Source organism: Cardiocondyla obscurior, linkage group LG14 (genome assembly GCF_019399895.1).
Source record: "Cardiocondyla obscurior isolate alpha-2009 linkage group LG14, Cobs3.1, whole genome shotgun sequence".
Taxonomy (NCBI): Eukaryota; Metazoa; Arthropoda; class Insecta; order Hymenoptera; family Formicidae; genus Cardiocondyla; species Cardiocondyla obscurior.
In genome coordinates this window covers 93,815-119,386 of record NC_091877.1, presented here as the reverse complement: position 1 = coordinate 119,386, position 25,572 = coordinate 93,815, and the positions used below count along the sequence as shown (strand labels likewise).

At 45.7% G+C, this 25,572-nt stretch overlaps 2 protein-coding genes across 5 annotated transcripts in view; one reads left to right on the top strand and one right to left on the bottom strand.

Annotated features, from left to right (window-relative positions):
• Itp (ion transport peptide) overlaps window positions 1-18,355 on the bottom strand; it is a 34,243-nt gene extending 15,888 nt beyond the window's left edge. For 2 of the 4 annotated variants that reach the window (XM_070666203.1, XM_070666204.1), the window contains exon 1: window positions 10,592-11,144. In XM_070666203.1, coding sequence (XP_070522304.1) covers window positions 10,592-10,615 — 24 coding nt within the window. In that variant the 5' untranslated portion in view covers window positions 10,616-11,144. Of the gene's footprint in view, window positions 1-3,851; window positions 5,855-10,591; window positions 11,145-18,195 lie in introns of those variants that run through there. The other 2 variants (XM_070666205.1, XM_070666206.1) reach the window with 2 other exon arrangements.
• Window positions 1-25,572, top strand: part of LOC139108126 (peroxisomal leader peptide-processing protease-like) — a 51,141-nt gene that overhangs the window by 19,121 nt on the left and 6,448 nt on the right. The window lies entirely within an intron of this gene.

Sequence of the window (25,572 nt, the reverse complement as noted above, 5' to 3'; positions counted from 1 at the left end):
CGTGAGACGGGATAAATTATTGATCGTACGGATCACGTATGTAACGCGAATATTCTAGCGCGGGCAAGGACACGGCGACCGTCGTAGGAGCTCGGTTTCCCGTCTCCGAAACGTAGACGCTAATCGATGGTCATTGATGGCTGTAGTAGGATCTAAAAATAGGCTCGTCACGACACTGCTGCCGAGTGATTCTAATTCGAGACGGTTGAGCGCCGTGAAACTTAACGACTTCAACGAGATGGATCTCCCGCGAAGCGTGATCAACCGGACCGAGCTCTCCAGAGAATTAACTTTTTTCAATATCATTTCTTTTATTCGTTTAATTCCTTTTTTTTATATAAATAATTAATTAATTAATTCGTTTATATACCGAATTAAATATCGCAGGCTGTGATCGCGAAATTATTAATTGCCGTTGTTCTTACTCTCAACGATTGGTAGTCGCACGAATTTTATACGAAAAGCGCACATTGCGGATTTAATTGCACTCGACGTACAAACTTTAGTCGTCGCGTAACTAGAACACATCGGGAATTATCTTTTTGCGTTTCATACGACACACGACTCCATTGATTACACTTCGCCTAATCTGCTGATGGCGATAACTTACGACCCACGCCTTCTCGATTATAAGCGGCAGCTTCGTCTCGCGATTTTCACACGGGGGTCAATAACATTCGCGAGGGACGCCTTGCTCGGCGCGCCTAAACATTTCGACGAGCGCTCTTTACCGCGGGGGAATATACTCGATCGAGGGGCGGAATCGCGCGGCGTAATGCAATTCCCGCGGCGCGACTCGTAAAGCGAACTGTAAAACATCACGCTGAGGTAAATGCATTCCCGTTCTCTCGAAATAGCAGCCGGTGTCGCGTACGCGATGCCGATACGCGTTGGAATAAAGGACACCGCGATATTTGCGGATTTCTCCCTGGAAAAGCGTCGACGTTTAAAAATGTAACAGTGAGCGACCTTCGAAAAAAAAAAATTACGATATTTTTCATCTCTATTTTTTTTTTTTTTTTTTCCTTCTTTCTTTCGTCTCTCATGGCTGCGTTCGCTATCTGCGGATTTAATCAATCCTAAGCCTTTCCGTCGCTCTTCGCACACGCCCGCGGGTATTTGCAATGTACTGCTCGTGATCTATCGTTCACGTTTCACTCGGAAAAGGAACAAACGTTGACGATGTATTTTGTAATTGTGGAGCTCGATTAAATATAGGAACCTTTATAACGCAATCGACGTTAAGGATATATATTAATCAAATAATAATTTAAAATTTATTTCGAAAAAATTAAGTCGATAAAATATTTCTTTTTTTTTCCTTTTTTTTACCGAGAAAGATAATCGTGAAAGACGAAGAAATTCCGTTTTCCTTTCCGCGATTCTTTGGCAAATGGATCAAGTCGACGATGAAATTACGAGGTCATAAAACAGTCGCACGCTCGACTTCTTCTGGGTCGGCAGATGTTTAGGAAAGGGCCCGTTACGTCTGGAGCCTGCACTCGTACTTCCGGGAAGACCACCGAACGCGTCAATCGTTGCTGACCTCCATCGTCGTTTTTTTTTTATTTCTTTTTTTTTTAATTCGATCGTTTTTCGAAGCAGTCGTTTCGTTCGAATTTTCGATCTATTCGCTCACGCAAGCCATAGTTCTCTTCCTTAAAAAAGCGTAAGATCAATAAGCGATTCCGGAAGAAAATATATATTTATTCTTTCTCTTTCCGATTTATTATTATTAAATTTTTTTTCGAGATCTATCATCTCGAAGAACGAACAGTAAGAGATCCGGGAAAACCTTTTTTCCAATTTTTATTTCCACTAATCGGTCCACCACTAATGAATTAATTACTCTAAGCCAAAGAGACAGAAATTAATCGAGTTTCGCAAGTACGAAAAGTATCGTCGGTCTTTTTAAACGGCCTCATCAAACACGCCTCGGAACGTGAATCTTCCACACCTGTTAAGGCACTCGTCGCATTTAGGCCATGTTTAACGGGCGTTAGCTTACGTACTGAAAAAAAAGAAAGAAAAAAAAAAAGAAAAAAAGATCACGTGAGTTTGCGTGTGTACGTGTGGGTCGCCAAGGCGTGAATCGACTGACGTTTGGCCCTCGCCCGGCCATACGAGAGCAAAAGATTCTCTGAATGAACTCTAAAGATAGACACACCCCGTAACACACGCCCTTCCCTTTCACCGTTTCGTCTTTCTCGACCTTTTCTCGAACGCTCTCTGGTTCCCCCATTTTGTCGGTGCGAGTTACGTCGAATGGCACTATCGTTTTTACCTTGCATTCGCGTCATTCAACAATTTAAATCCGCAATAATTTCAATAAAAATGACAAACCTAGCTCTCCGTAATTATATCTTCATCGATCGATCGCGTAAAAAATCCTTTCAACGTGAAGATTGCGAGCGACGCAATAAAGCTCGAGGTGATTTTAATATTTCTAACATTCGTCTAATTTTGCATCGCGCCTTTACGATTTATTACGAGTGCAGAAAAAAATAATTACATCTCGTCTTAACGGTGAGATACGTCGCGTGGGCCGTGATAGAAGGACAAAGAGAACGGGTGACTGAAAACGAGCAGAGGAGGCCGCCCCGCGCGGTGCGTGCACGCGTGCTTAGACGCGGTCGCCTTAGCGCATAGCATTGCTTTCGCTTTTTTTTTCCTTTTTTTTTTTTTCTTCTTTCCTTTCTTTTTTACCGAAGCCGAGGAAAAGAAACTTCGCTCGCGTCCGAATATAAATATTGACCGCTTAGAAGAAACGCTGGCGGAATTGATCAACTCCGACCTTCATTGTGAAGCTTACCGAGAAGCTGCGCGTTATTTACCCTCCGATCGCACATTTCATTTTCATGGAAGATAATGAAAATGTGTTTGAGGTAAAAATATAATTTAACATCGCGAAAGAAAAGAAAAAAGGTCGATGATAAAATAAATTTGATTTCGCTAAATCGCGCCCGGGATCGAGGTACCGGACGAAAATAAAAACGCCGGGACACCATCTGCCACCCTTGAATCACCATCCAGCACCGCGCAAGTGTGCAAAGGTCAAGTGCACGAGGGGTTAACGGCGCACTTTAGCACTTGAAATTACGCGCTCGCTATTTAAGTGAAAGCAACGCGCGTATCGTAAGACAAGATTTCCCTTTATCGTTAAGAGATATTACGGGACGTTATAAAATTTTATTAATCTTAAATTAAATAATTTTAAGCGCAATAATGTTGGAACAGATCTTCGTATCTCGATCGCATTGTTAAATACGTTCGTCAAAGGCGAGTTCTTCGGGAAGAAGATAAAAATGATAAAAGCTGCGGAAAACAACGCGCTGCTGATCGAAGTCTATTCGACCACCTGTTTGCTTCTACTTCTCCGGTGTCGATACGAACAAGCGGGAAAATGCGAGCGTATCGAGTCCCAGAGCACATCTTTGCTCTCTCCAAGATTCGCGCGGGATGCTCTTTTTATCGGGATCGATATAAATTCTTGACAGCTGTTTTGTAACGCGAGCTTCGTAAGTTTGAAAAAAAATCGCGAACGCGAACAGAACGCGAGGTCCAGAAGAAAGGATTTGTCGGCAGGGGGGTTACTTTGAGAACAGTCGAACTCAGGTCTGAAAATCGGATATAATCGAACGGCCAAACAAGTAAAATTCGTGACAGCCGGGTCTCGCTGTCATATCGTCACGCGTAAAAAAAAAAAAAAAAAATCGCTCTCGGATTATATATAACATGTATCACGTCGGTATTATTATGTCGATATTGTTAGATACGATCGAGATACAACCGAGAGACTTCTCGAATTTCGTTCGCGGGAAGGTTTCAACGAGTGATGCAACGGGACTTACTTCGTAGCGTTACTCGCTCTTGAACTCGGGGTCCTGGGCTTATCTCGGCGCTCTTGGATCCTCCTGGATACGCCTCCTCTCGTTCGCGCGTCTAAAAGGAAACTAAGTCCCTTTCTCTGTTTTGTTATCTCCCGCGCTTCCCTCTCTTCTTTCCTTGGATTCGCCGAATTAGGATTTCTCCTCTTTTTTTTTTTCTTTTTTTTTTCTTCGCTCACTTTTGACACTCTTGCCGCTTACGATCGACACGCGTTTCCGAACAATAGCCGAACGACGTGAACACTGGACCGAAGACCGCGAAGGGGAACGAAGAGGGTGACCTCTTCTCGAATTCTCGCGGACGAAATCAAGCGCGCGCGTACGGCGTTTGCGGAAGGATCGCGATCTCTCTGATGTAGGCGCGCGTCTTATCAGCGTGCGTTATCTCGGCAGGTTAACAGTCTCTGTTCCCTTTTTTGCGATGCACCGGGATTCTATATACGTCTCTTAAAACGGCTCTCTCACGCGATATCGTAGAAACGTGGGTGAGTGTATAGTAGTGGCGGTAGTAGTAGTATGTAGCAGCGGTAGTAAACGACGGTGGACAAGAGAGATGCGTCGTCTCTCGTGGAGGCTTGAGCTAACATTAACTAGCGCGGACTGCAGCCGCTTATAATATGGCCCGGCCGCGAACCAATGAGATCCGCGCTTCTTTGCCAGACCCCCACCGGCCCCCCGGACCCCTCTCTACCGTCACTCCACCGTCGTTCTCGTGCCCCCCTCGCGCTGCTTCCCGCGCTTTGCTCCAGAGAGAGATCTCCTCCTCCCCCTCGTCCACTCCTCATCCTCCACCTTCTCCTCCTCCGCTTCTGCCGGCGTCGCAGCCGCCGCAGCCGCTACTCCTTCGCTCCCTACGCGCACCCTTCCTTGACTCGCGTCCACTCTCCCTTCGTCCGTCGTCCTCCGTTGTGAGAGAGCGTCGAGACCCCCCGCGTGTTATTCCCGATTGTCGTTCCTCCTTCGTCCTCTCGTCTCTTTGTGCGCGTCCGCGCGTACCCTCCGTCGTTCCCCGGACGGAGCCCCCTCTTACTCTCTCTCTCTCTCTCTTTCTCTTCACGCGCGACTTTTTCTTTCTCCACGTCCCTTTTCTCTTCTCTTCTCTCGCCTTTCCTCCTTTCGCGTGTGTCCTTCCTTTCGCGCGCCCCCCCTCTGTCACTGTGCATCTTCGTCGGTCCCGTTGGTTCTCCTTTTTCCTGCCCTACGGTGGCCGCTAGCGTACGCGCGGAGAGATAGAGAGAAACGACTACGTAGAAGGTGGACGAGAACGTGGAAAGAGAGAGAGAGAGAGAGAAAAATAAGATCGGTTCGCTGCGACTTTCAACGTGGGTCGGGGACCGGGAACTCCCGGAACAAACGGGGCCCTCCGGTCGCGCCGCAGCATGCGCCGGAGAACGCGGTTACGCGAGCGCGACTAGTCAATTGTTTTGCGCTACGGCAACGAAAGGGTCGTGAACAGGTAGGGCGGCCTACTCGGCGAGCAGCCACTTCCTTCCGCGTCGCAGTAAAACCCGGGTGTTCGTCATCCATGCTTCGATAAACTTTAAACTGCCAGGCGAGCGAGCGCATCGCACGCGCAGATTTTACGCGTTCCATTTTCTTCCCGCGGATATTTTCGCTAACTGACCTCGTTGCACGAAAGTTTATCTCCCTGGCGGCCAGCTGAAATCTCGAGAGCCGATCGGCGGCAGCAGATCAGCGATTAAAACGGCGACCGAAAAAATTGGAGCGCCGATGCGCTCGCTCAAATAAAACTAATCCAGCCAGCCGGCGCATCGCGAAGACGCGAGAACGCTCGTTATGAAAATCACTTCGCAATTAAGATACTGTTATGAAATTCCATTATGCAATGGCATAATTCTCCGGCAAATGCGCCGCGTGTAGAATGATTTAAGCGGAAAAGTGACTCGTAAATTATTTCCCACAAATTCGTCCGTGTCGCAGTACAAATTAAATTGTATTACTGCTGAATTAACTCAACTTTTTCTTTTTTTTTTTTTAATTTTTGTTTTTTTTTTTTTTTTTTTTTTTTTTTATTTCTCGAATTTTGCGCATTTAATTTAGATTTCAATGATCCTTATCAAACCGCCGAAACCAAAGTCCCGATTATAAGTATAACCCAATATGCGTAACGCTTTCACTCTACGGATTTCTGACGCAACTTTATCCGACGCCGGCTGAGAATTCGGCGTAGAATAAACGTCAGAGAAAGACGGAGACTATTTTCTGCGAACCTATTCCGACGTTGAAATTAGGCGAAAGAATTTAGGCGATTATGGCCCGCTTCTGCCAATGCAGATAAACTTGAATCCCGGGTTAGCTCACATTTCGTTTTGCTCTAATTGTTAAAGCTCGAGATACGAAAGCATTTAAACTGAGATTAAGGGTGACCTACCTCGGGAAAAATTGACCCTTGGGAGAATTTTGAGCCCGACGTTAGCTAGGAATTCAACGTCGATGAATGACGAGGAGAAGGCGATCCTGTTTTTCGAACGTAAAGTTAGGTAAAAGGATTCGGGCGATTATGAAGGAAAGGTTTTGGGACACGGACCGGTTGCGCTTTGTGCAAACTCACTTAACGGTTGCATCAACCGAGAGAGCGGAGACACTGATTGCGGATATACGTGGCGTGGACACTGTTAAGAATGTTGTACATAATGACACGGTGACTCCTCTGCCGTTTCCTCCCTCGCTCCCCTTAACCCGCCCGAGGCAACGAAAAGAATTCCAGAGGCGAAAGCAATTCTATCCGCTTGTCCGTTTACCTATTTGACATTAATGCATTTTCATCTATGGTAATTAACTCTACCGACTCGGTATATCGTGCCGCGTGCGTGGAACATAAAGAGAGCATGAATAAATTCATCAAACGTCAATGAATACGAGCCGATAATCGCGAGTGCAGCGAAAAATAAGTACCTGCCCGGGAAAAAAAAAAAAAAAATTATAATTATCGCACAGCTAACACACGCGGCGCGGTTACGTAACGGAGCTGACTATTGTTTGGTGCTTCATTTTCAATCAACGGAAGAAGGTGAGGGACCAGTGCGGTGACATTTCTCATTAGAAATGCAGAAACTCGAATTCACGAAAAAATAATGAATTTCGTTACACTTGAATGAGCGCTACCGATATATATTAATAGCTCGACTTTGACTTTTACCGCACGAAAGTTAAACATCGTCGTTAATAGACTCGAAGCTGCGTCCCGGTACGATATTAGATGCACCTTGATTTACGTATCGTCGTGCATAATCGCCGGCTATTTCTGGCCCGCCTCGGCGACTAACGCGAGATAAGGTTGATAGAGATAAATCTTCATTGCGGTTTTAAGGTCGATAACTCGCGTCGCGCGTTGCGGAAAGAGCGTAATAAAAGCGCACGCGGAGCTGAAAGGGAAAATGACGTGCAGGAACGAGTTTTCGGATCGAACCACCGAGCGGCGGCCAATAACGGACGAGTTTTATGCCACAAGCCGAACAAGAGATAAGATGATAAAGTAGTTGAACGTTCATTATGATAAATACTTAGGTTTAGTCGATTCGCCACTTAAAAGTAATCGCGCAATATATTCTTATTAATAAATATACGCGCCGAACTTTCTTACTCAGCAAAATTTTTTTTGATGAACGAGAAAAATATTAAATTCTATTTTAATATTATTAATCTATTTCATCATAACTCAAACTCAATTATAAGTAAAACTTTTAATCTATTAATTTTTTGTGGTTGTAAAAGCAATTAGAATTATATTTTGCGAATTTAATTTTTGCAAACTAAAAATCCATAAGAAGCATATTATTATTATTTTTTTTTTTTTGGTTAATTGCAGTGGCTTTTGAGTATTTTAGCGAACGCGCAGCTCAAACTCGGCCGGGCATTTTCTTGGTCGGCTTTCGCGATTGTCTTAACTAGGAGATCATAGCCACACCGCGAACGAATTCTCACTTCGTGGAATGAATTCCTGGAGGTTCCACTGAAGTCCCTTGAGGGCTCCTTTCTTTTTTTTCTCTCTCGGCTAACCGTGTTAATGATCTAATCGACGGTGATCAATTTACTTTCAACTTTATCATCAAAAATCGTTCGCATGTATCTCTTAATGTAACTGAAAAATATTAATGTATTTAGTTAAATGATACTCTACCAGTAGAACGAAGGAAACGGAAAAATTTTTCTCCCCGATGACGTTTCCCTTAATTAGGATACTTCTCATTGGAAAACACCAAAGATGAGTTTACTCGGATGACGCAACGAATATCTACGTGGCTTTAAAATCGCGCGATCTCTTATTACGTCGAACGTGACGAGTGACGTTTAGACGAAATCAGATAAGCTCGGACATTCATTAGTTTCTGGAAAATTATAAAGACGTTTGCGTGCACGAAATTCATTCGCGATCGTCGCTCAGCTAATTTTGAACGATTCCTTGACGTAAAAAGAAAAAAAAGAAAAAAAAAAACCTATTCGGTAATCGTTAACTTCGTGCCGCTAATTACTTTACAATTGCCGGATTTTCTCGCAGCCACGTGCCGGGGTGTTCCGCCAACTCTTCTTTTTTTTTTTTTCTTTTTTTTTTCTCTCTTACGTCGAGCGCGATAAGACGATTGCATAACGTTACCGCTTCGCGTCAAGAAAAACTCGCGGGGATGATTCACTTAACTAAGTTGCTGCGTAACGCCGGGGAGGAATCAATTAAGCGCAATTATATTATTACTCGTCGAGTGTAGCGACCGATAGCTTCGTCTTATGCGGAAAGCGATGACACACTTGGAAATAATTTTCCGAGAGACGCGACTAATGACTTATTAAAGCTAATTTTGAGTTACGGCGGACAGAATCTTAACGCGTTCATCCGGAATCTCACGCGTAATTGATTACAGCATGACACGTTCTAAAGAGAGAAAGGAAAAAGAGAAATCCACGCGATGGGAGCCTCTTTGCCGTCGATAAATTTTTCATTTACTCGAAGCTCGAGTCGCCGGGCGTCGAAGCTGAGGTTCAATCTGACTACATTGTCGCGAGTAAAGTACAAAATAAACGTCGTTGAAAAATTTCTTAACGACTCCGTTGATTGATTTTTATTATCGATAATTGGTTTACATCCCGTCGCTTGTAAAGCTCGCACATGACCCGATCCGTACGCGTGCACGCGCACCTTCATTAACCTGTCGCTGCAAATAAAGTAAAGATCGTGATGTGAATATTTTTCCTTCTTTTTATTTTAATTTTTTTTATTAATTTATTTTTATTTTTTGAATTGCAAGAGTATAGTGTTGAGAAGATTAATGTGACCACCGTCGTGGATCGATCGGTGAGGTCGCAAAAAAAAAAAAAAAAGAAATAAAAGAGCTCGCAACATGTTCGCATATTTTTACGTAAAACGTTCGCACGATTGATAAATGGCACAGACGCGCCTCCCCGGTCGTTTATCGAATTTTTAAATAATTTTTTTATCTTTTAACGAATATAAATGTACAAGAAGAAAAGCACCTGCGGTCTCACGCGCACACGCGTATAGAAATCACACGCCGAATTGTCGTCGCCGTTACATCGTCCGCGATAATACACATATTGTATAATCGTAAACTCGGAAAAACGATCCTGTTCTTTATCTTCTGGAATTCCAAAGTTTTGTCAAGTCTCTATATTTTATTAATAGAACACCTTGTATTAATCCGTGAACGCGGAACCTGACCGATTGATGTATCAACACGTTGCCTCATCTTCGCTCGGCCTTGCAATGAAAAAACGCAGCGGATAACTGTATTTCAAGTTTCCTGCGATTTCTCGTTGCTTGAAGATACCGCTACGGCATGTCGCGCGTAATCCCGACTAGGCCAATGATAAAATGTGTCGATTATTTTTTAATCGCGCCGCGAACATGAGGACAGATTTCAGCAGTCATCATTTAATCGAGGTAGTTTTACAACAACTGAGCGATTAACGATTTAAAATTGTCGCTCGCATAAAATTCGTAAGCTATTTTATAAAAGTTTAACCAACTGCTTATTAAAATCTTTAAATCGAAATACAAATGCAAACGAAGAATCCGAGATAAGACGCGGTTAACGCGTGCAATCAGCGAACGAGTCTCGTTTTGAAATTACTGTTATTATCTCTGAACGGTTGGATCGCTAATTGCAAATTTAAAGTTTGTTTAACGCTAAGTGATGTATTACCCGCTGCACCGCGCGACATAAATAACTCCGTTATCGTCGCGGCTGATTCATGCCACGTTTCCACCGATTATCACGCGGCAAAGTTAGTCGTGGGCGCGAGAGATCGAATCTTAATCCCAATCTCCTCTCCTCCAGACGCACGCTGTCAATAACGGCAATAAGGAAGAATTACCGTGGCCGCGCGGTTACTTTCGTTTTGCGAGGCCTTCCGCGGCGCGTTAACCCGAGCGCGTAGGGTTTATTCCGGCGACGCAAGGTTGAGAATCGATAAAATATAAATATGAAGTGCCGGCGGAAATGAGAGAATCGTGATAATATCGTCGTGTCGTGAACAAATGCGAGAGACGAAAATTTCTCTGGTGCGTACGTACTACACTTTTGGTTAAATGCTGCTTTAATTACTTAAAAAAAAAAGTAATTAAAAAAATAAAAGTAAATATTGAAAATAAAAGTTATCGAGTCTTTTCCCTTTTGGCGATTAAGTTTACCGATGATACGGCAGTCGAGCCGAAATCGCAATCCGCTTACCTTATTTGAGATCATATCGCACATACGTTAGCGAACGAGAGCAGGGAGAGGCGCGACCGAGAAACGGCACGTCGCCAGCCCGCCAAATTCGCAGACGTTTGTAAACTTGGAAACGAGGTCCGGGCCGAGTCCCCGCGTGCTTCGACGCGGTTTCTTTCACTTCACTTTTTCCCCGAAATATTTAATAATCTAATCTAGCCCGTGAAACATCCACGCGGCGACGTCGTGAACGTTCAGGTTCGAGGAAGAGGCTTCGTCGGCGACGCGTTTATCTCGCAGCGCGCTCAACTCGTCATTTCGAATCTCACAAACGATCGCAAATACATTTTTCCGTGAGAGTCACGTAACGCGCTGGTTCCTCGACAATGTCTCGCTCTTCAACTCGCCACTCGCGATGATATTCCTTGAGTTGCTCACCAACGTGAGGGAAAATCGCGCGACCGGCCGCCTGCTCGTTATCACGAAGCACCGGCGTTTATCATTCTCCATGCTTTTCGGCGCCGCGTTCATCCGTCCCGTTGATCAAGTCCCAAGCTCACAATCAAACGTTAACTTCCGCATAAAAAAAAAAAAAAAAAGAAGAAGAAAAGAAAAAAATAAGAAGCCAGAATTTTCCAGAGATGCGACGAATAACTTAACGCCAGGCCGACACTGTTTTTCTCCGCGAGTGAAAGAGTTGTCGCGAATGGAGGCTTGGTCACTTCGCGCCAGAGATGGTCAGCCGAGTACCTCGCATAGGAAGAACCTTCTCGTGTCAGGGACCACGCACGGCTCTCTCTCTTTCTCTCTCGCTCTCTCTGATAGGTTATAATGTTCGTATCCGTGCCAGTCGGCGGTCGGTCCGACCGATTTTCTCACGCCCACGAAGCGCGCCCGCAATCGCTCTCTCGAGCAACCGGATCACGTACCGCGGAAGGAATTTAATTCGCCGAAAGTTGAGGCGCAATGTTTGTTTCGCATTGCTCGTTTGCTCATTCGCAGCGCGTCATTTACGTCTCGGCCGCAAAGTCTTTTACGTGAATTTACAATTAGCTTACACGCGATATCTTGAAAGGCACCACTGCGGGGAAAATATTTATTCAACAATTTCAAAGAGTTGTCGAAGAATGCGGCGACACTTGACGTTATCTTCAGTTCGCGGATTTCTTTTCTCTTTTTTTTTTTTTCTTTTTTCTTCTTCTTCCTCTTCTTCTTTTCTTCTCTTTAGTTTCAAAGGCACAGTTCTCACGAATAGATGTAACTCGATTAATCGCGTTTGATTTACATTCAAGGCGTCCCTAATGGGAAAGTTCTTCGAAGACGGTTTTCAGAGGTTCCGCGAACTCTGGACCACCGGAGGCCAAAACGTATCGCGCGCAATCGATAACTCGCGGCGTTTAGCAAAAGACCTCGACTTCTCGCGCGGCCGTAATTCTGCCGACGCGTAACGGCACGTGGAAGACGTACTTACTCACGGTATACCGATTTGGATAATGTCGCGGAATGCGCGAGTATGTCGAAGCCCAGACGAGATCCCGGCGGCCGCGACGAGCGCTACTGACAGCTTTATTCGCCGTGTCATACGCGTAGGGGTCCTGAATGTGTACGGGCTTAGGCTTGCGAATTCTCCTCCCCTCGCATGGTCGCGTCCCTCGGTAGGTACCAAGGCACTTAAACAGTTGAATCGGGGACCCTCCCGCCGAGCGACGTGACGGGAACGTTAACGCTCCTCACTGGGCAGAGGCCCAGCTTCCGCGAATAGCCTCCGCGATTCAGACGACCGGCCTGAATCCGTTTGTGCTCGCGCAAAATTGCAGAAGCCTGTACGTCGCGCTGACGACATGAGCCATTTCAAGGGACGTTTAAATAAACAAGAGAGAGAGAGAGAGAGAAAGTAAAAAAAAAAAAAAAAAAAAAAAAAAAATAAAAAATAAAAAAGCAAATCTGAGATTGACGCAGAGGGATAGAATTTCGGCGAGTTGAACGTGCGGTGATATAAACACGTGGAATACAATGAATGAACTGATACATATCGGTGAATGACTGCCGGCTCTACGTTTATCTTTCGGTGATAGTGCGATATTTTTATCCGCGCGATGTTATTAGTCTCCGAATGCATAATCAGTTACGTAATCGGAACTCCAAGTGATTATTTATTAACAACGATTAGATAATATTTATCTAATCTTCGACAAGTCCCAATTGCTTTCGCAGATTTATTCCAAGCCCTGGCGTCTCGCTCGCGAGGTAAATGGAAAAATAGGCCCTCGCTTAAATTAAAATAATAACGAGAAAATAGTTTGCGTGCACGGCGTTGTTTAAAGAGTTTCGTGCTTCTGATTCCTCTTACAACCCGGGAAGTCCGAAGCTTTACGATTCAAGGGAGCAGATGCTTGCCCGCTGCCGTGACGAACGGCTGCTGGACGCGCAGCATCGGCAGGAAACTATCGTACGGGAGTGACTCATATATACATTACAGACGATGATCTCGCAAGTCGGAAGATGCGCTGCCCGTGGCGAGAAAAGGAGAGAGAGACGGACAGGCGGCGAGAATCAAGCACGGGATACAAGCAATTCATTCATCAATGGTTTATCCCAAAGGGAATGTTTGCGCGCTCAATTCAGCGCGCTTCTAGGAAACAGGAAGATACATCAGCCAGATGCCTCCTCTCTCCACCGGTCTTCTGGGTTAAATATTTCTATTCTGCGCGAGAATACGCGTTCTCTCTGCCGCCCCTCGACAGTTTCGCGATATAATTCCTCGCGGATCGATCGGTCTCTCGTATCATAGGCTTCGAATCTCTAGCAGCTTAACAAAATTTAAATAATAAATGAGATAAAATGTAACCTAACTCAACTGGTGGGATTTGAAGGGAGAGAGGGGAAAGAGAAGAGAGTTCTGTCTCTTTAATTTTTTTTTTTATTTTATTTTCTTTTCTTTTCGTCAGTGGTCGGTTCTCGGTTGCGAAACGCGAATGTACATATATTCAGCGTCGTACGCCGGCCAGCATCGTCAGCGGTCTCTTCCTCTGGGCTTTTGCCGTGCCGAAGAGAAGGCGGACAGACACAGGCGCACTTGCGATCGTAGCGGGCACGTATGTACGCACGAGGACGGGAGATGCCGAAGGTGGAGAGCGAGAGAGAATTTCCTTTTGCAGCTTATGCGGCGGGTAGGACGCTATAAATAACTCGGCAGCCTCCCTGAGAACGGAAAGTAGCTCGCCTTCGAGTTCCGTAACGAATTCTCGGGATTGCTTTCTGGATCAGTGGCCGTTCGCGCGAGCCGCGCAGCTGTCGGTCCGGGCGATTGATGAATCCGCCGGCGGGACAAGCCTAAATTGCAGCCCGCGTTTCGGTTTCCGGTGGATCGAGAATCGCCGTGCGATAAGCGGGTAAGGTCCGCAGCGGAAGTTGCGATCCGGAAAAAAAAATTTTATCGGAAGAAATTATCGGAATCGGCGATAAAAAAGATATGCGATACACACGTATCGTTACGTTTGCCGGGCTGCCATATCGTTGCGCGCTTTTGTATTTCTTTCACCTCGGGGGATCGTGATTGATAATTATATATAACCGCGCCGCTATACTAATTTCCTTCTCCGTTTACGATTCGTACGGCATTGAAATAATCAAGTGAAAGAATAAAATTCTCAACGGTATTTAGATACCTGAGCCGTGTATCAACGAAACGCAGGTGCAGCTCGCGTACAAAGATAAAAGCGCTGTATCGGATATTGAATCACGGTTTCACTGATCGAAAACCTTTTTCCAATTAATTTAACGGTTTTAACTTTAATTGGTTTAATTTCCAAACGGAATTGATAGAGATAAAAAAAGAAAAAAAAAGAAAAAAATTTGTAAAAACTCCTTTTTCGCATTTAACGCAATCGCTTGTGCTTCGAATAAACGTAAGTCGATATCTATATCAAAACACCTGCGCGTGAGAGGTCGTAATCTCGGGATTGTCTCGCCACCGAGATCAGCACTACTCGGAAGAGAATTATCTGCTCGATGTAACTCGAAGACAGTGAGAGAGTTTGAGCGAGCACAAGCAGAGCACGCGGTGACGAAAGGGAATCGTCGATGTCACGACGACGTAACATTCGCGCCGATATCGATAACAGCCTCGCTGTTTCGACAATTTTACCTAACACGCGAGAACCATTCGGAAGCATACGGTCAGCTAAATCTTTCTATTCCTCTCCGTGGAATCGATGACATCAATTATTCAAGTAACGAATTCCAACAGCGACGCGATCGAGCTTTCGCAAATCCGAACTGATATTTCGTGAATCGAGAAGAATCTTACGCCGCATCTTATCGCTCGTATCGCGGATCTTTTATTCGTTGGAACCGCTGTCAGCCGGTCAAGATCACGTCGGGATGACGTCGCGGTGACGAGGGAGACGCGTGTTTCGCGACTGCACCGAGCGAAATCGAGACCCAGGCATCGCGTGCGTGCGATGCGACACGCACGTGCAATCGTAATTAATAGCTCCCGACTCGGTGGCAATTAATTAAAATAATAAAGGCCCTTCGAATTATGAATATTACGCAAAATATAAATCGCAGCAATCGGGGCGGTAGGTACTTAATATAAAAAACGAAACGATTAAACATTATTACTTTTTATTTGAAATTTAACAAACGTGATATTTTGTTATTGAATTGCTGCTTCGTTCTTCGACTGCGTCAAGTGAAACCCGATGCAACGAGACGATTTACCGATGCAACGCCGTCGGAACGCAATGACCAAGTCGTATCGGCATTCGCAAAGTCAAAGTCTCATGGTTTCATATTAACGCGTTCCGCGCGCGCTTCATTCAGAACCGCGCTCGCTTCGAACGTTGCAACGAGCGCATCACGCGAGATAACGACATCCGCGAAAGCGACACGTGCTTCGTATGACGTTACACCCGTGACATATGTATACACATATAAATTTGTATCGTAATTTGGCCATTTTTACACCCTGTCCGTCATGCGTCAGGGTTTTAAGGGCACTTGAAGATTTTCCAATTTTTTTTTTATCTCGAATTATTAAGTGTCTTGTAATTTTCTTTGAGGAAAGTTCAACCGCGCACCATTTCTCTCGCCTTGACAAGAAAATTATTTCCTTTGACTATATTTTACTGTTTGCAATTTTTTCTTTTTCTAAAAATTTGCTGCGAAACGATGGGAAAGATAAAAAAAAAAAAAAAGGAAATCAAGACCACGGTCTTGCGCGATTTAAGCGAGCTGCGTAGCCTTTCGTCGGATTCCTCGCGGTATCGTTCACGCGCGACCGTGCCAAGAAGCAATTGAGGAGAATTAAAGGGACAATTAGGCAAGCCGGAGCTCTTCGGGCAGACAGTTGGACGCACCGAGAGACTTAACTGACATCGGCGCTCACATACGTCTTTTTTTTTTTTTTGTACTGTTTTTGAAAAAAATTGTAATTATTTCTTTCGTTACCGGATCGAAGTTTTTTTTGTTTTTCCAATTTCGAGCGGTGCTTGAAAGCTCGAGCTTTCCAGCCGAGCGATGTTAGCTGGGCTTGAAGAGGATCGTAGGGGATGACTCGTCGGGTCCCTCCTCGCGTACGCTTATGCCGGAAGACATGCTCGCGACGAGTTTAAAGGCGATCGCGCGATTCTCTCTCGCCCGTCGTCGACGCGATCTCATTCCGTTGGCCACATCATCCGAACGGACGAGCGAGCGAGCGAGCGAGCGACAATGGAATCGCGCGGTTTCATTTTCTCCTTGCCACTAGTTTGCGGTTCGCTTAAATCGCGGCCGACCAATTCAGCCGCCGCGCTCGCGCTCAAACGATTCTTCGAAAGCTGCGGTAAATATGCAACTCTTCTCCCGAGAAGGGTCGAGGCACGATGTAATACAAGAATAAGACGTCTCGTGAGAAATCACACATATGAAAATGTGCGTTAATGACACATTTATTTTTTGTTTTTATTAATTTTTTTTAAATATTTTTTTCTCTCTTTATTTCTTATTTTGCATTCATGTGCTTCTCGCGCGCGATAAGATCAACGATTCGTTATCACAAGTGCGTTAACATCGTTTCAGAGATCTTATCTCCGATGAAGATGTCGAAAGTTCTGATGCAAAGTGCAGCGCGTGTTTATCAGACACTTGGTGCGCATTGTGCAAAGCGCGACGTGAGTGAATGGTAATGGGTACGTCTCAACTTCCATATTCATTACACGTCGTCGCATTATTTACATATAATTAAGAAGAAAGAAAGAAAGAAAAAAAAAGAAGTGCTAATTGTAGCGTACAGCTTCGAGCGAGATAATTGTTGCGAGCTTGCAAAAGTATGCGGTTCGTTAATTACGCCGTTCAATTTTTTGCTTCGAATCTTCTTACTTTATCTCGACGAAACGACACCTCGCGCAAGTAGGTCGTGCAAATTATCTGCATTTTTTTTATTTTTTATTTTATTTTATTTTATTTTTTTCTTTTTTCTATTTTTACGCACCAATACGCCGCGCGTACACACGAACCGCGTTGGCGATGACGCGTCGCGCGCGGAGGGGAATAAAAAAAATAAAAAGTACAAAAGTCACGCGAGTCGACGATCGCATCGGATTATTATCGGTTCCTCGTGATTCAGTTTCTCATCGGCACGCGCGCGACCGGTTTCGTAACGCTCGTTACCGGAAAGCTCGACCGGCAGAAATCATTAATAAAACGCTGACGTACGGACGTGCGCGTCCGTAACAGCTTCCTTTTTTTTTTCTTTTCTTTTCTTTTCTTTTTTATTCATAATGAGTACGACGAGCGGTTCGCGCAGTTAAGTAACGCACGCTAAGCGCATCGCGCTCAACGCGTGTGACCTGAATTGTTTATGCAGTCGCGTCTCGCGATCGAATCTGCGAGAGTAATTTATCCAGCCGCGGAAGAGGCTGCGCGAGCGGCCTTTTTCCCTCGTTTCGTTTACTTAAATAACGGTGCCGCCATCCGAAGAAAATCAGAGGTGGTTTTCTCGATTGACTTAATGGACCGTTTCTCATTTCAAGTATTCAAGCCGCGAGATCGTCTACGTTTAGCGATTCACGAGCCACGTGGAAAGATCTACTTAGCCCGGGTAGTCGTGTGCAACTAAGAACGACCGTGTAGACATAATTTTAAATTCTACAGCACAATACTGCCATAAATTAGTCTCTTACCCGACGGCGAAATCGTTTATGCAAGTATCAAAGTAGTAGTATTGAATTTCTAAATGCTAAAAGAGGCAAGCGGGGCTGTCAATTAAAATCAAGGGATGTAAATCACTCGAATGTTTACGACACGATAATTTTGTTTTTTTTTCTTTTTTTCTCGCAAAGAACATCTAACAGACGTACATTCGCGATATTATTTTTTAATTTTAGGTTTGTATAATAAGGAATAATTTTATTTCTCGAGCTAGCGGAAGATCGAGTTTTAATTTTAATTTTACGGTAATATTTTACTTTAAAACTAGTATTTTCCGATGCCGTATCGGAAAATTTTGTTTTGTAATGGAAATAATATTGTCATAGCGTAAAAAAAAAAATAAGGGAAAAATCGACTTGAAACAATTCATCGATCGATCGTCCACATAGCGTGTGTTACAACACCACGACACAGATTGTTAAAGCACGTACCGCGTTTTAATCCTTCCGAATACTGCTTCCGATGGTGATGAACGACGATGCTCTCCTCGAGCAGATCCCTCGATCGTGTCTGACGTTCTTCTGGTCCTTGCGTCGCGACGCATCCCGTCTAATATACACCGCTCTACGGGGTGTCCGCCACGGCGTTTGTACCCCCGTCATCGCCCCCGCGCGCGGATCCTCAACGATCGCGTTATCGCCGCCCTCGCGTATCCATGGCCGGTGCCGCTATTACTATCGCCGCGCCACGAAGATGCCCCAATTGTACGATCCAGACAGAAATAGAGTCTGCAATCTTCCGAGTAATGAGTAACCGCCGTCTACTTTTTCTCATGTTCGCCGAGGGCGAGCCTCTTGATCTCGTTTCAACCCTCCCTCTCTCGCGCGCGCCACCCGTTCTAAGGGTATTCCACTCCGCCAGGGAAACGTGGTACGTTCATTCCGTCCTTCCTCTGTTTACTTTATTTACTCGCGATGATCCCTTAATGCCGCGGCGCGCCATGGTGTGGGTGGATATTAGCTTTATGTACACAGAAGCGGATAATCAGCGACAATTTTAGGGCGCACGTGGAGACCAACCGCCGATGCCTTCGGTGCAAAATTGTATCTCCGTCCACGTGTCGGTATTGCGCGAAGACGACGCATGTCCGCGTCATTCGAAATACTCGCCAATGGATTTTCCCATCCGAATTTTTCGTCGAACAAGCTTTGAGATTGACGTCAAATGACACAAAGGGATTTTTAACATCCAGCTTGCGTTGCAAGTGTCATTTCCCCGGCTCGACTATTTTTTTTTTACACCGTAAGGTAATATACTTTTTCAAAGAATATATAAATAGATATGTGTGTGTGTGTGTGTGTGGGTGTGTACATATATATATATATATATATATTTTTTTTTTGGTCAATCACGCATGTAGCAGATATACGATTTTTTTTCTCCCCTTTTTTCTTTAGTACCCTGCGACGCCCTGTCCTGTAATCGGAGTTCATTTTTATTAGTTACACGACGTGAGCGATACATTCGTCTATTCGACGTAAATTGTATGGCGCATGTTCCTTCAAATCTGGCAAATTAATTTTATTCACCCTCTGACACATGTAGCGCTGTCATTATGCTATTTTTAAAAATGAAACGTGTATACGCGAGGTGAGTTTGAGGGCTTCAAATGTTCCGCAACAAAAGTCCAAATTAACAAATCGACCACGAACTTACTATCCGACATTATCTGGCAAAGCACGTAGGATAATTAAAAAGATTCGTGAATTTTATGATAGCTGCGACAGTTTCGCGATAACGATCATGCTTTATCACCCGAGAATGTCCAACTAGTTTCTTAAGCTCGCTTCTTCCGGGCGGAAAACTTGCTCGTACGTAAGCTGCGAAAAACGTGTTTCCCGGCAATTTTACAACGATGTCATAATGAGATTAATGATACAGCCGACCCTTCTTAAGGAATGCAGGTTTCCACAAACTAATCTCTATCACGCGATTGGCAAAAAGTCCCGAGCGATCGACAGATGAAAAGGATGCGCTGTTCTTGTATGACTAATCACATGACGTAAACGACTTTTGCGCGAAACGTACTTCGGATCTTCGCAAAAACGGCCCGATTTTACTGCAATTTTCCAATTTCCCGTCCCGTGAGACGACCCACACACGTTCTCGGGATTAGAGAACATATATACCCCGCGTTCATTGATATAATGACACACGAAGCTCGAACGTGTTAATTCGGTTCAATCGAAACGAGAAGATAAAAGTTGCACGAATTAGCACTGGCCCGGTAAGTGCAGAAATAACTGTGGACTTTGCGCGGTACGGCACATAATACCGTCTGGTTATTCTTTTTCCTCCTAAAGCAGCGGAGATTCCAAGCTCGTTCCTCCAAGTCTAACGCGAGACGTTATTTTCGCGGATCGCGACAGCAAGTAAAGGATAATATATAATTCTGCAAAATCTACCAGACACTGAAAAACAAATTTGCTAGTCTATTACAATTAGCTTGAGATAAAAATTCTGTCATTTACTTATCTAAAAAAAAACAATTAATTTGCCGTACTTAATTGTGGAAAAAAAAAAAAGATAAATGTAAATTAATTATTTTCTGAAGTTTTAAGGGCAGCGAATGCGTGCCGCGATAAAAAATGCAGCAACCGGCGTCGAATGCCCTCACATTCGCGTGGTATCCCCGCCGATTCCACAACATATTCGCCAGAGAAAAATTCGTCTTGAAATCGGGTGTGTTTCCTGCGTGCGCGCGCGGTGAAATCGCGGGTTTTCGCGCGAGGCAGCCGCGATTCCAGGCCCGCGCGTTGCATAAATTCATCGCACGGAAAGCCTTTCTAATTCCTGGCGTGTTCCCCGCGTGTTCCGTCGGCTTCTGTGCCGCTTCTCGGCCGCGAGTACCCCGGGGTACACCACTCTCTGCAAGCAGCACGGCCGCACCCGGTGCCAAGTGTTTTTGCGCCGTTCGCGACGCAGGTCGATCGCGACGTTATTCGCGATCCGCGCGCAACACAACCGGAAGTGAACTCTCTAATCGCTGGTTACATTTGTTAAATATTTGCCTCGCGCAAAGTAGAAATCCAGCCGAGCTCTCCGAGATTCTGCAAATATTAAGAACCGCGCTTACTTCCTTCGCGCGTTATCTTTCAATTCTCGCCTCGGTGAGCTGTCCGGGCGCGCTATTCTTCGCGCCTATATCTCGCGGAGAATCTCTTTCCGTTATTTTTTCACCCGGGGACCCGAACTCGATCTCGATCGGTGACCGGAGATCGCGCGTTAATTTGACCGTAAAAGAAACGCCGCGCGAGCGCGCGGCGCATTCCTCGCGATGAAAATTACTCGGCGAGCTATATATAGATCGATCCCGCGGCCGTTCCTCTATATATCTCATTATGGTAAATGAAAGTCCTCTCCCCCTTCGTCCCCCCGGTGGTGCGGTTACACCGGAACGATAGCTGCCATATGGGAAGCTTTTAGAAACGCGCCCGAGCAGGCGAGTTATGCGCGGCGATACGAATCTCTCGGCGCGTTACGTCGGGAAAGAACACGGTTTAATTTCCATTCACTCGCCGAAGCGCAAGCGTACACGCCACGCACTTGGATAAATTCGATAAACACGCGAGCGAAGTTGAAATTCCGCTCGCGCAACGAACGCTAAGGACGTGACGAGTCGCTCGTATTCCGCGCCACGATATAGAAATCCCCGGGATCGCTGCCAATCGCCGACCAAAATATCAAGAGAACGTCGAAACGACCATCCTCGGCGCAAGACGCTTCTTCTGCGTTCAATGATGAACGCTCCAACTATTTATTTTACCTTGTAGCTAACGCCGCAAAAAAAAAAAAAAAAGCAGGCGTTATTTATCGCCGAGAATTTTATGAGGAACGAGTTACGCTAATCCTATCGCAAACCAACTAACCGATCGCTAAGTGGCACAACGACGCTGCCGCTAGCATGCGACCACTGCTATCGGACGCGAACGATCTTCGCAAACGTCAATACTTTGATGTTGCCGGGCGCAGTTTTAGCTCTGAATTAAATGAATTAACCGAGTCTTGGTCGCGATCAGACTTCAACGTTAACGCCGAACGTAACGGAGAAACTTCAGGGAAAAAAAAAAAAAAAAGGGACTAATTCTCTTTCGGAAGATCACACATCGTGTCTCCAACTCCTAGAATGAACCTAGGGCGCATCTCTCTGATGAGGGACATAAAGCGTAATTGCGAGTTACATTGTTTACGGTGACGAGAGACGTTTCGCGAATCAGCCAAGACATCGTTCGCGGCGAACGACGTGGCGCGTACGTCATCGTCGAGACCCACCGAGATCAGGAAAGAAAAGACCCGCAGCTGGCAGGCGCTGCACAGCTTATACATGCATGCGCGTACGCGAACGGGCTTTCGTTTTATTTGATTTCTGCCGCCGCTGCCACGCTGTCTAGGCGACTAGCCCGAGCTACGTTCTACTCTCTCCCTCTCTCCTCTCTTTTTCTCTCCTCTCTCTCCCCGTATATCTCTCTTCCTCTCTCCTTCCCCTCTTCTCTCTCTTCCCCTCGCTCTGGTTACGCACTTCTACCTCCTCTTCCCTCCACGTCTGCCATCGCGCGCGTACACACACTTCATCTTCCTCGTTTTATTTGCTTCAACTTCGTCCTCCCTCCCCTTTCAATTCCCTCTCTCTTTTCTTACTCTGTCTTTTTATCATCTCTCCTCTCGTTTTGTCTTCCTTGCTTTTTTTTTTACTTCTCCTCTTTGCAATATTCTTCCTCCTTCTTGATTCGGTCTCTCTTTTTTTTTATTTTTTTAAATATTTTTTTCCTCTCTTCTGTTCTTTACTCTTTTTGCAAAAGTTTCCCGTGCACCCCCTCGTCGGCATACTCTTTCGAGAGATCGGAGATATAAATTTCGTTGAGCTTGAATACTAAAGATAATTTTAAATAACTTGACAGATCTGAATGTCCTTTTAACGATATGCAATTTATATTAATATGTAAATAAAAAAAAGGAGGAATATTCCGATTGGAGGAAGGTAGCTCGCGAAGTAAAAACAACCGGTTGCACTTTGAAGCGACTTCGAAATGGCTCTCTTCGGTTTCTACTCTTCTCTCTCTCTCTTTCCCATCTTTTCTCATCGCTCGTTTTCCGTTCGTTAAGATGCCGCGGCAAGAGCGAGGACGATTTCTCGGTAAGATAAACGAGAGTCCTCCCGCCGCATTCTCACCTCTCTCGCACCTGTAAATCTTGTTGCGAGCCCCGACGCAGAGCGTGCACCGTAGATACGTTCTAACACCCACCAGCTGGTTTGGGTGAAGATCTCCTCTTGCTGCATTCGCCAGTTTCGACACCTGACGTAATCAAGGCCTCCTGATATCACGGGAGGGTCAACGTCGAATCATCCCTTTACCTTCGTGGAACTATGACACTCGACGACTTGTTCGTTTCGCGACGAGTCGACGACCAAGTTATTAATAATTATTAATTACCGGAGAGGTATTCCGTACGCGTTGACGATCAACCGAGTCGTGGATTTCGGTACTGTATCGATGACTGCGAATTCTCTGGAGAACGACGAATGCAGGAAAAAAAAAACCCTTAAAAAAGAAACGGAACAATACTTTATTGAACCCGCGCTAGTCGGCGTGGATAGCCTTCCTCTTGATTCTTTGAAACAATAGCCTATTATCGTGGGTCCACAATGCGATGCTGCGCAGTGTGTTAAACGGAGGGCCGATATCGAGGGCCAAAGCACAAGGGCGAGTCTTGTCCTTTTCTTCTTCTTTTCTCGTTTCTCGGCTCGAATTGCGAATATACGAGACAAACTTTACTGCATCGCGCACCGCAGAAGCGTTTATGCGTGCTTCATTTAATATATTTAAACTTAGACTTTTGCCAGAGAAATTTGTTTTTTTTTTTTATGCGCAACTGGAGGTTCACAATAAGCTTCGGATTTCTGAAATTGATATCGTCATTTATTTTCCCTATCGAGGAGTCGACGCGAACCCTCCTCTTCTGCACGAGAAATAATCTCGTGTACTTTCACGCTGGATCGGGCATTCGTTAAATTGTCGCTTAAACTTTCCATCGAATGTACGGCAACTTCTCAGTGGCCGCTCGCGAACATATTTATACGCACATACGTGTATATACCTGGGAACGTTCGCTCGTCGATCGGGGCACACTTGCCGGCTCGCTTTCCGTTCGCGAGCGACCGGGTGAAATTGTTAATTGAATTACGAAACTGTCGTCGGAATTACGCGGAGGCGCGCTGGAAACCCCCGGGTGAAAAAACAAAGAGGGAACAGAGAAGCGGCTTTCGCCCCGTAAGGAAACGTTCGACGACACACGCGGGCTATTTATAGACCTCGCCGAAGGCGAGTACATTTCATCCTTGCGAATCAAGGCTCTGAAATTAATTTGTTTCAAGAAAAATAAAAAAAAAATATTAAAAAAAAAACGATACGGTCGAATAATTAATAATTTAAAATGTTCAATATTATAAAAAGAAATTTCGAAGGGTCCGCGGCTTCCTCCCCCCGAAATCTTCCTATTTGAAGAATGCAGTCGTCCTCGCGGCCGGGAAACGAGCGAGTCGCCGGCGAGGATCGCGTTCCAGCCAGCGCGATAACGAGCTGCGCGATGCACCGTACGTTGCGAGGTGCCAAGCGGTCTACCGGTGCAAGACTCGAGCAAAAACTAGTCCAGCTTACTAGCTGGACACGCCCCGAGCGGCTTCTCCCGCGTGTAACTTCTTCCTTTTGCCGACGCCGGCGATTTCCCATCCCGAACGAGGGGGCCGATTTTTCGTTCACCGTGAAAGGAAGCCGATATACCCCTCCCCGGGCGATGGGAAGAAAACCAGCGGCCCGATGCCGATGATCGTCGAGTTAGCGCGTCCTACGTGCTCTCTGGACACGGCCGTGCCAGGAATGGCCTTGGGCCGAACCGGCGACGACCTTGGCACGTCGTATACTTTATATAGACACATACAGGCGTGCTCTTTTATGGTAGAGACGAGATACATCTTTTTCGATCGCCGTTGACCGCGCGAATATTAAATGCCGATTCGAGTGGAAATTTACTATAAATTCCGCTAACCCGCGTGCATTATCCGATTTATATTTCGTTGCTCGTGGGAGAACATTGTGTGCAGTATTCAATTACCTAAGCGGGTGACTCGTTCGATCGGACCCACCGATAGGGTCTCGCGATCGCGTTATCTTTAATTATCGCATCGGTGCGCATCGCAGGAGGGAAAAAAAAAAGAAAAAAAAAAAATCCAGCGCCTCGAAAGCCCACCGTGGACTTGAGAGATTCCTACCGCGGAAGAAAAATCGTGTCCGAACGACCGCCGCCGGCGGCCATCCGGCGGTCGATCCGCGCGCGGCCGGGTACTTATTAATTATCGCATAAATTGCGAAACGCCGGAGGTGCGCGCGCGAATGCTTGGGCTCCTCCGTACCCGCCCGCCGGTTTGCATGCAATTTTCCACGGCGGTGTTCGCGAAATCCGATTATCCCCGCGATGTTTCAGTAATTGAACGTGCGCCGCGAGCGGGGCGAGGGCCGGTTCGCGACTTAAACGGCACGGAAGACCATCGTTATTCGATCTAAGTCACGAGCAGAAAATTAGATAGCGGCGGGGTGCGCCGCATCTCGCCGCTCGCAGTAGAACCGGTCAGTTATCGGACAGGCGCGGCGAGGACGTGTCCTCTCCCGTGCGTTTAAATACACGTACAAAAGACTCGCGTGGCTCGAGGGGGCGAGGAGGAAAAGTCGTATCGCAGTGACGATGCACCCGAGCCTGGGCGTGCTGCTCATTACGTCGTTGCGCATCCTAAGCTCCGTCGACAAACCCGTACA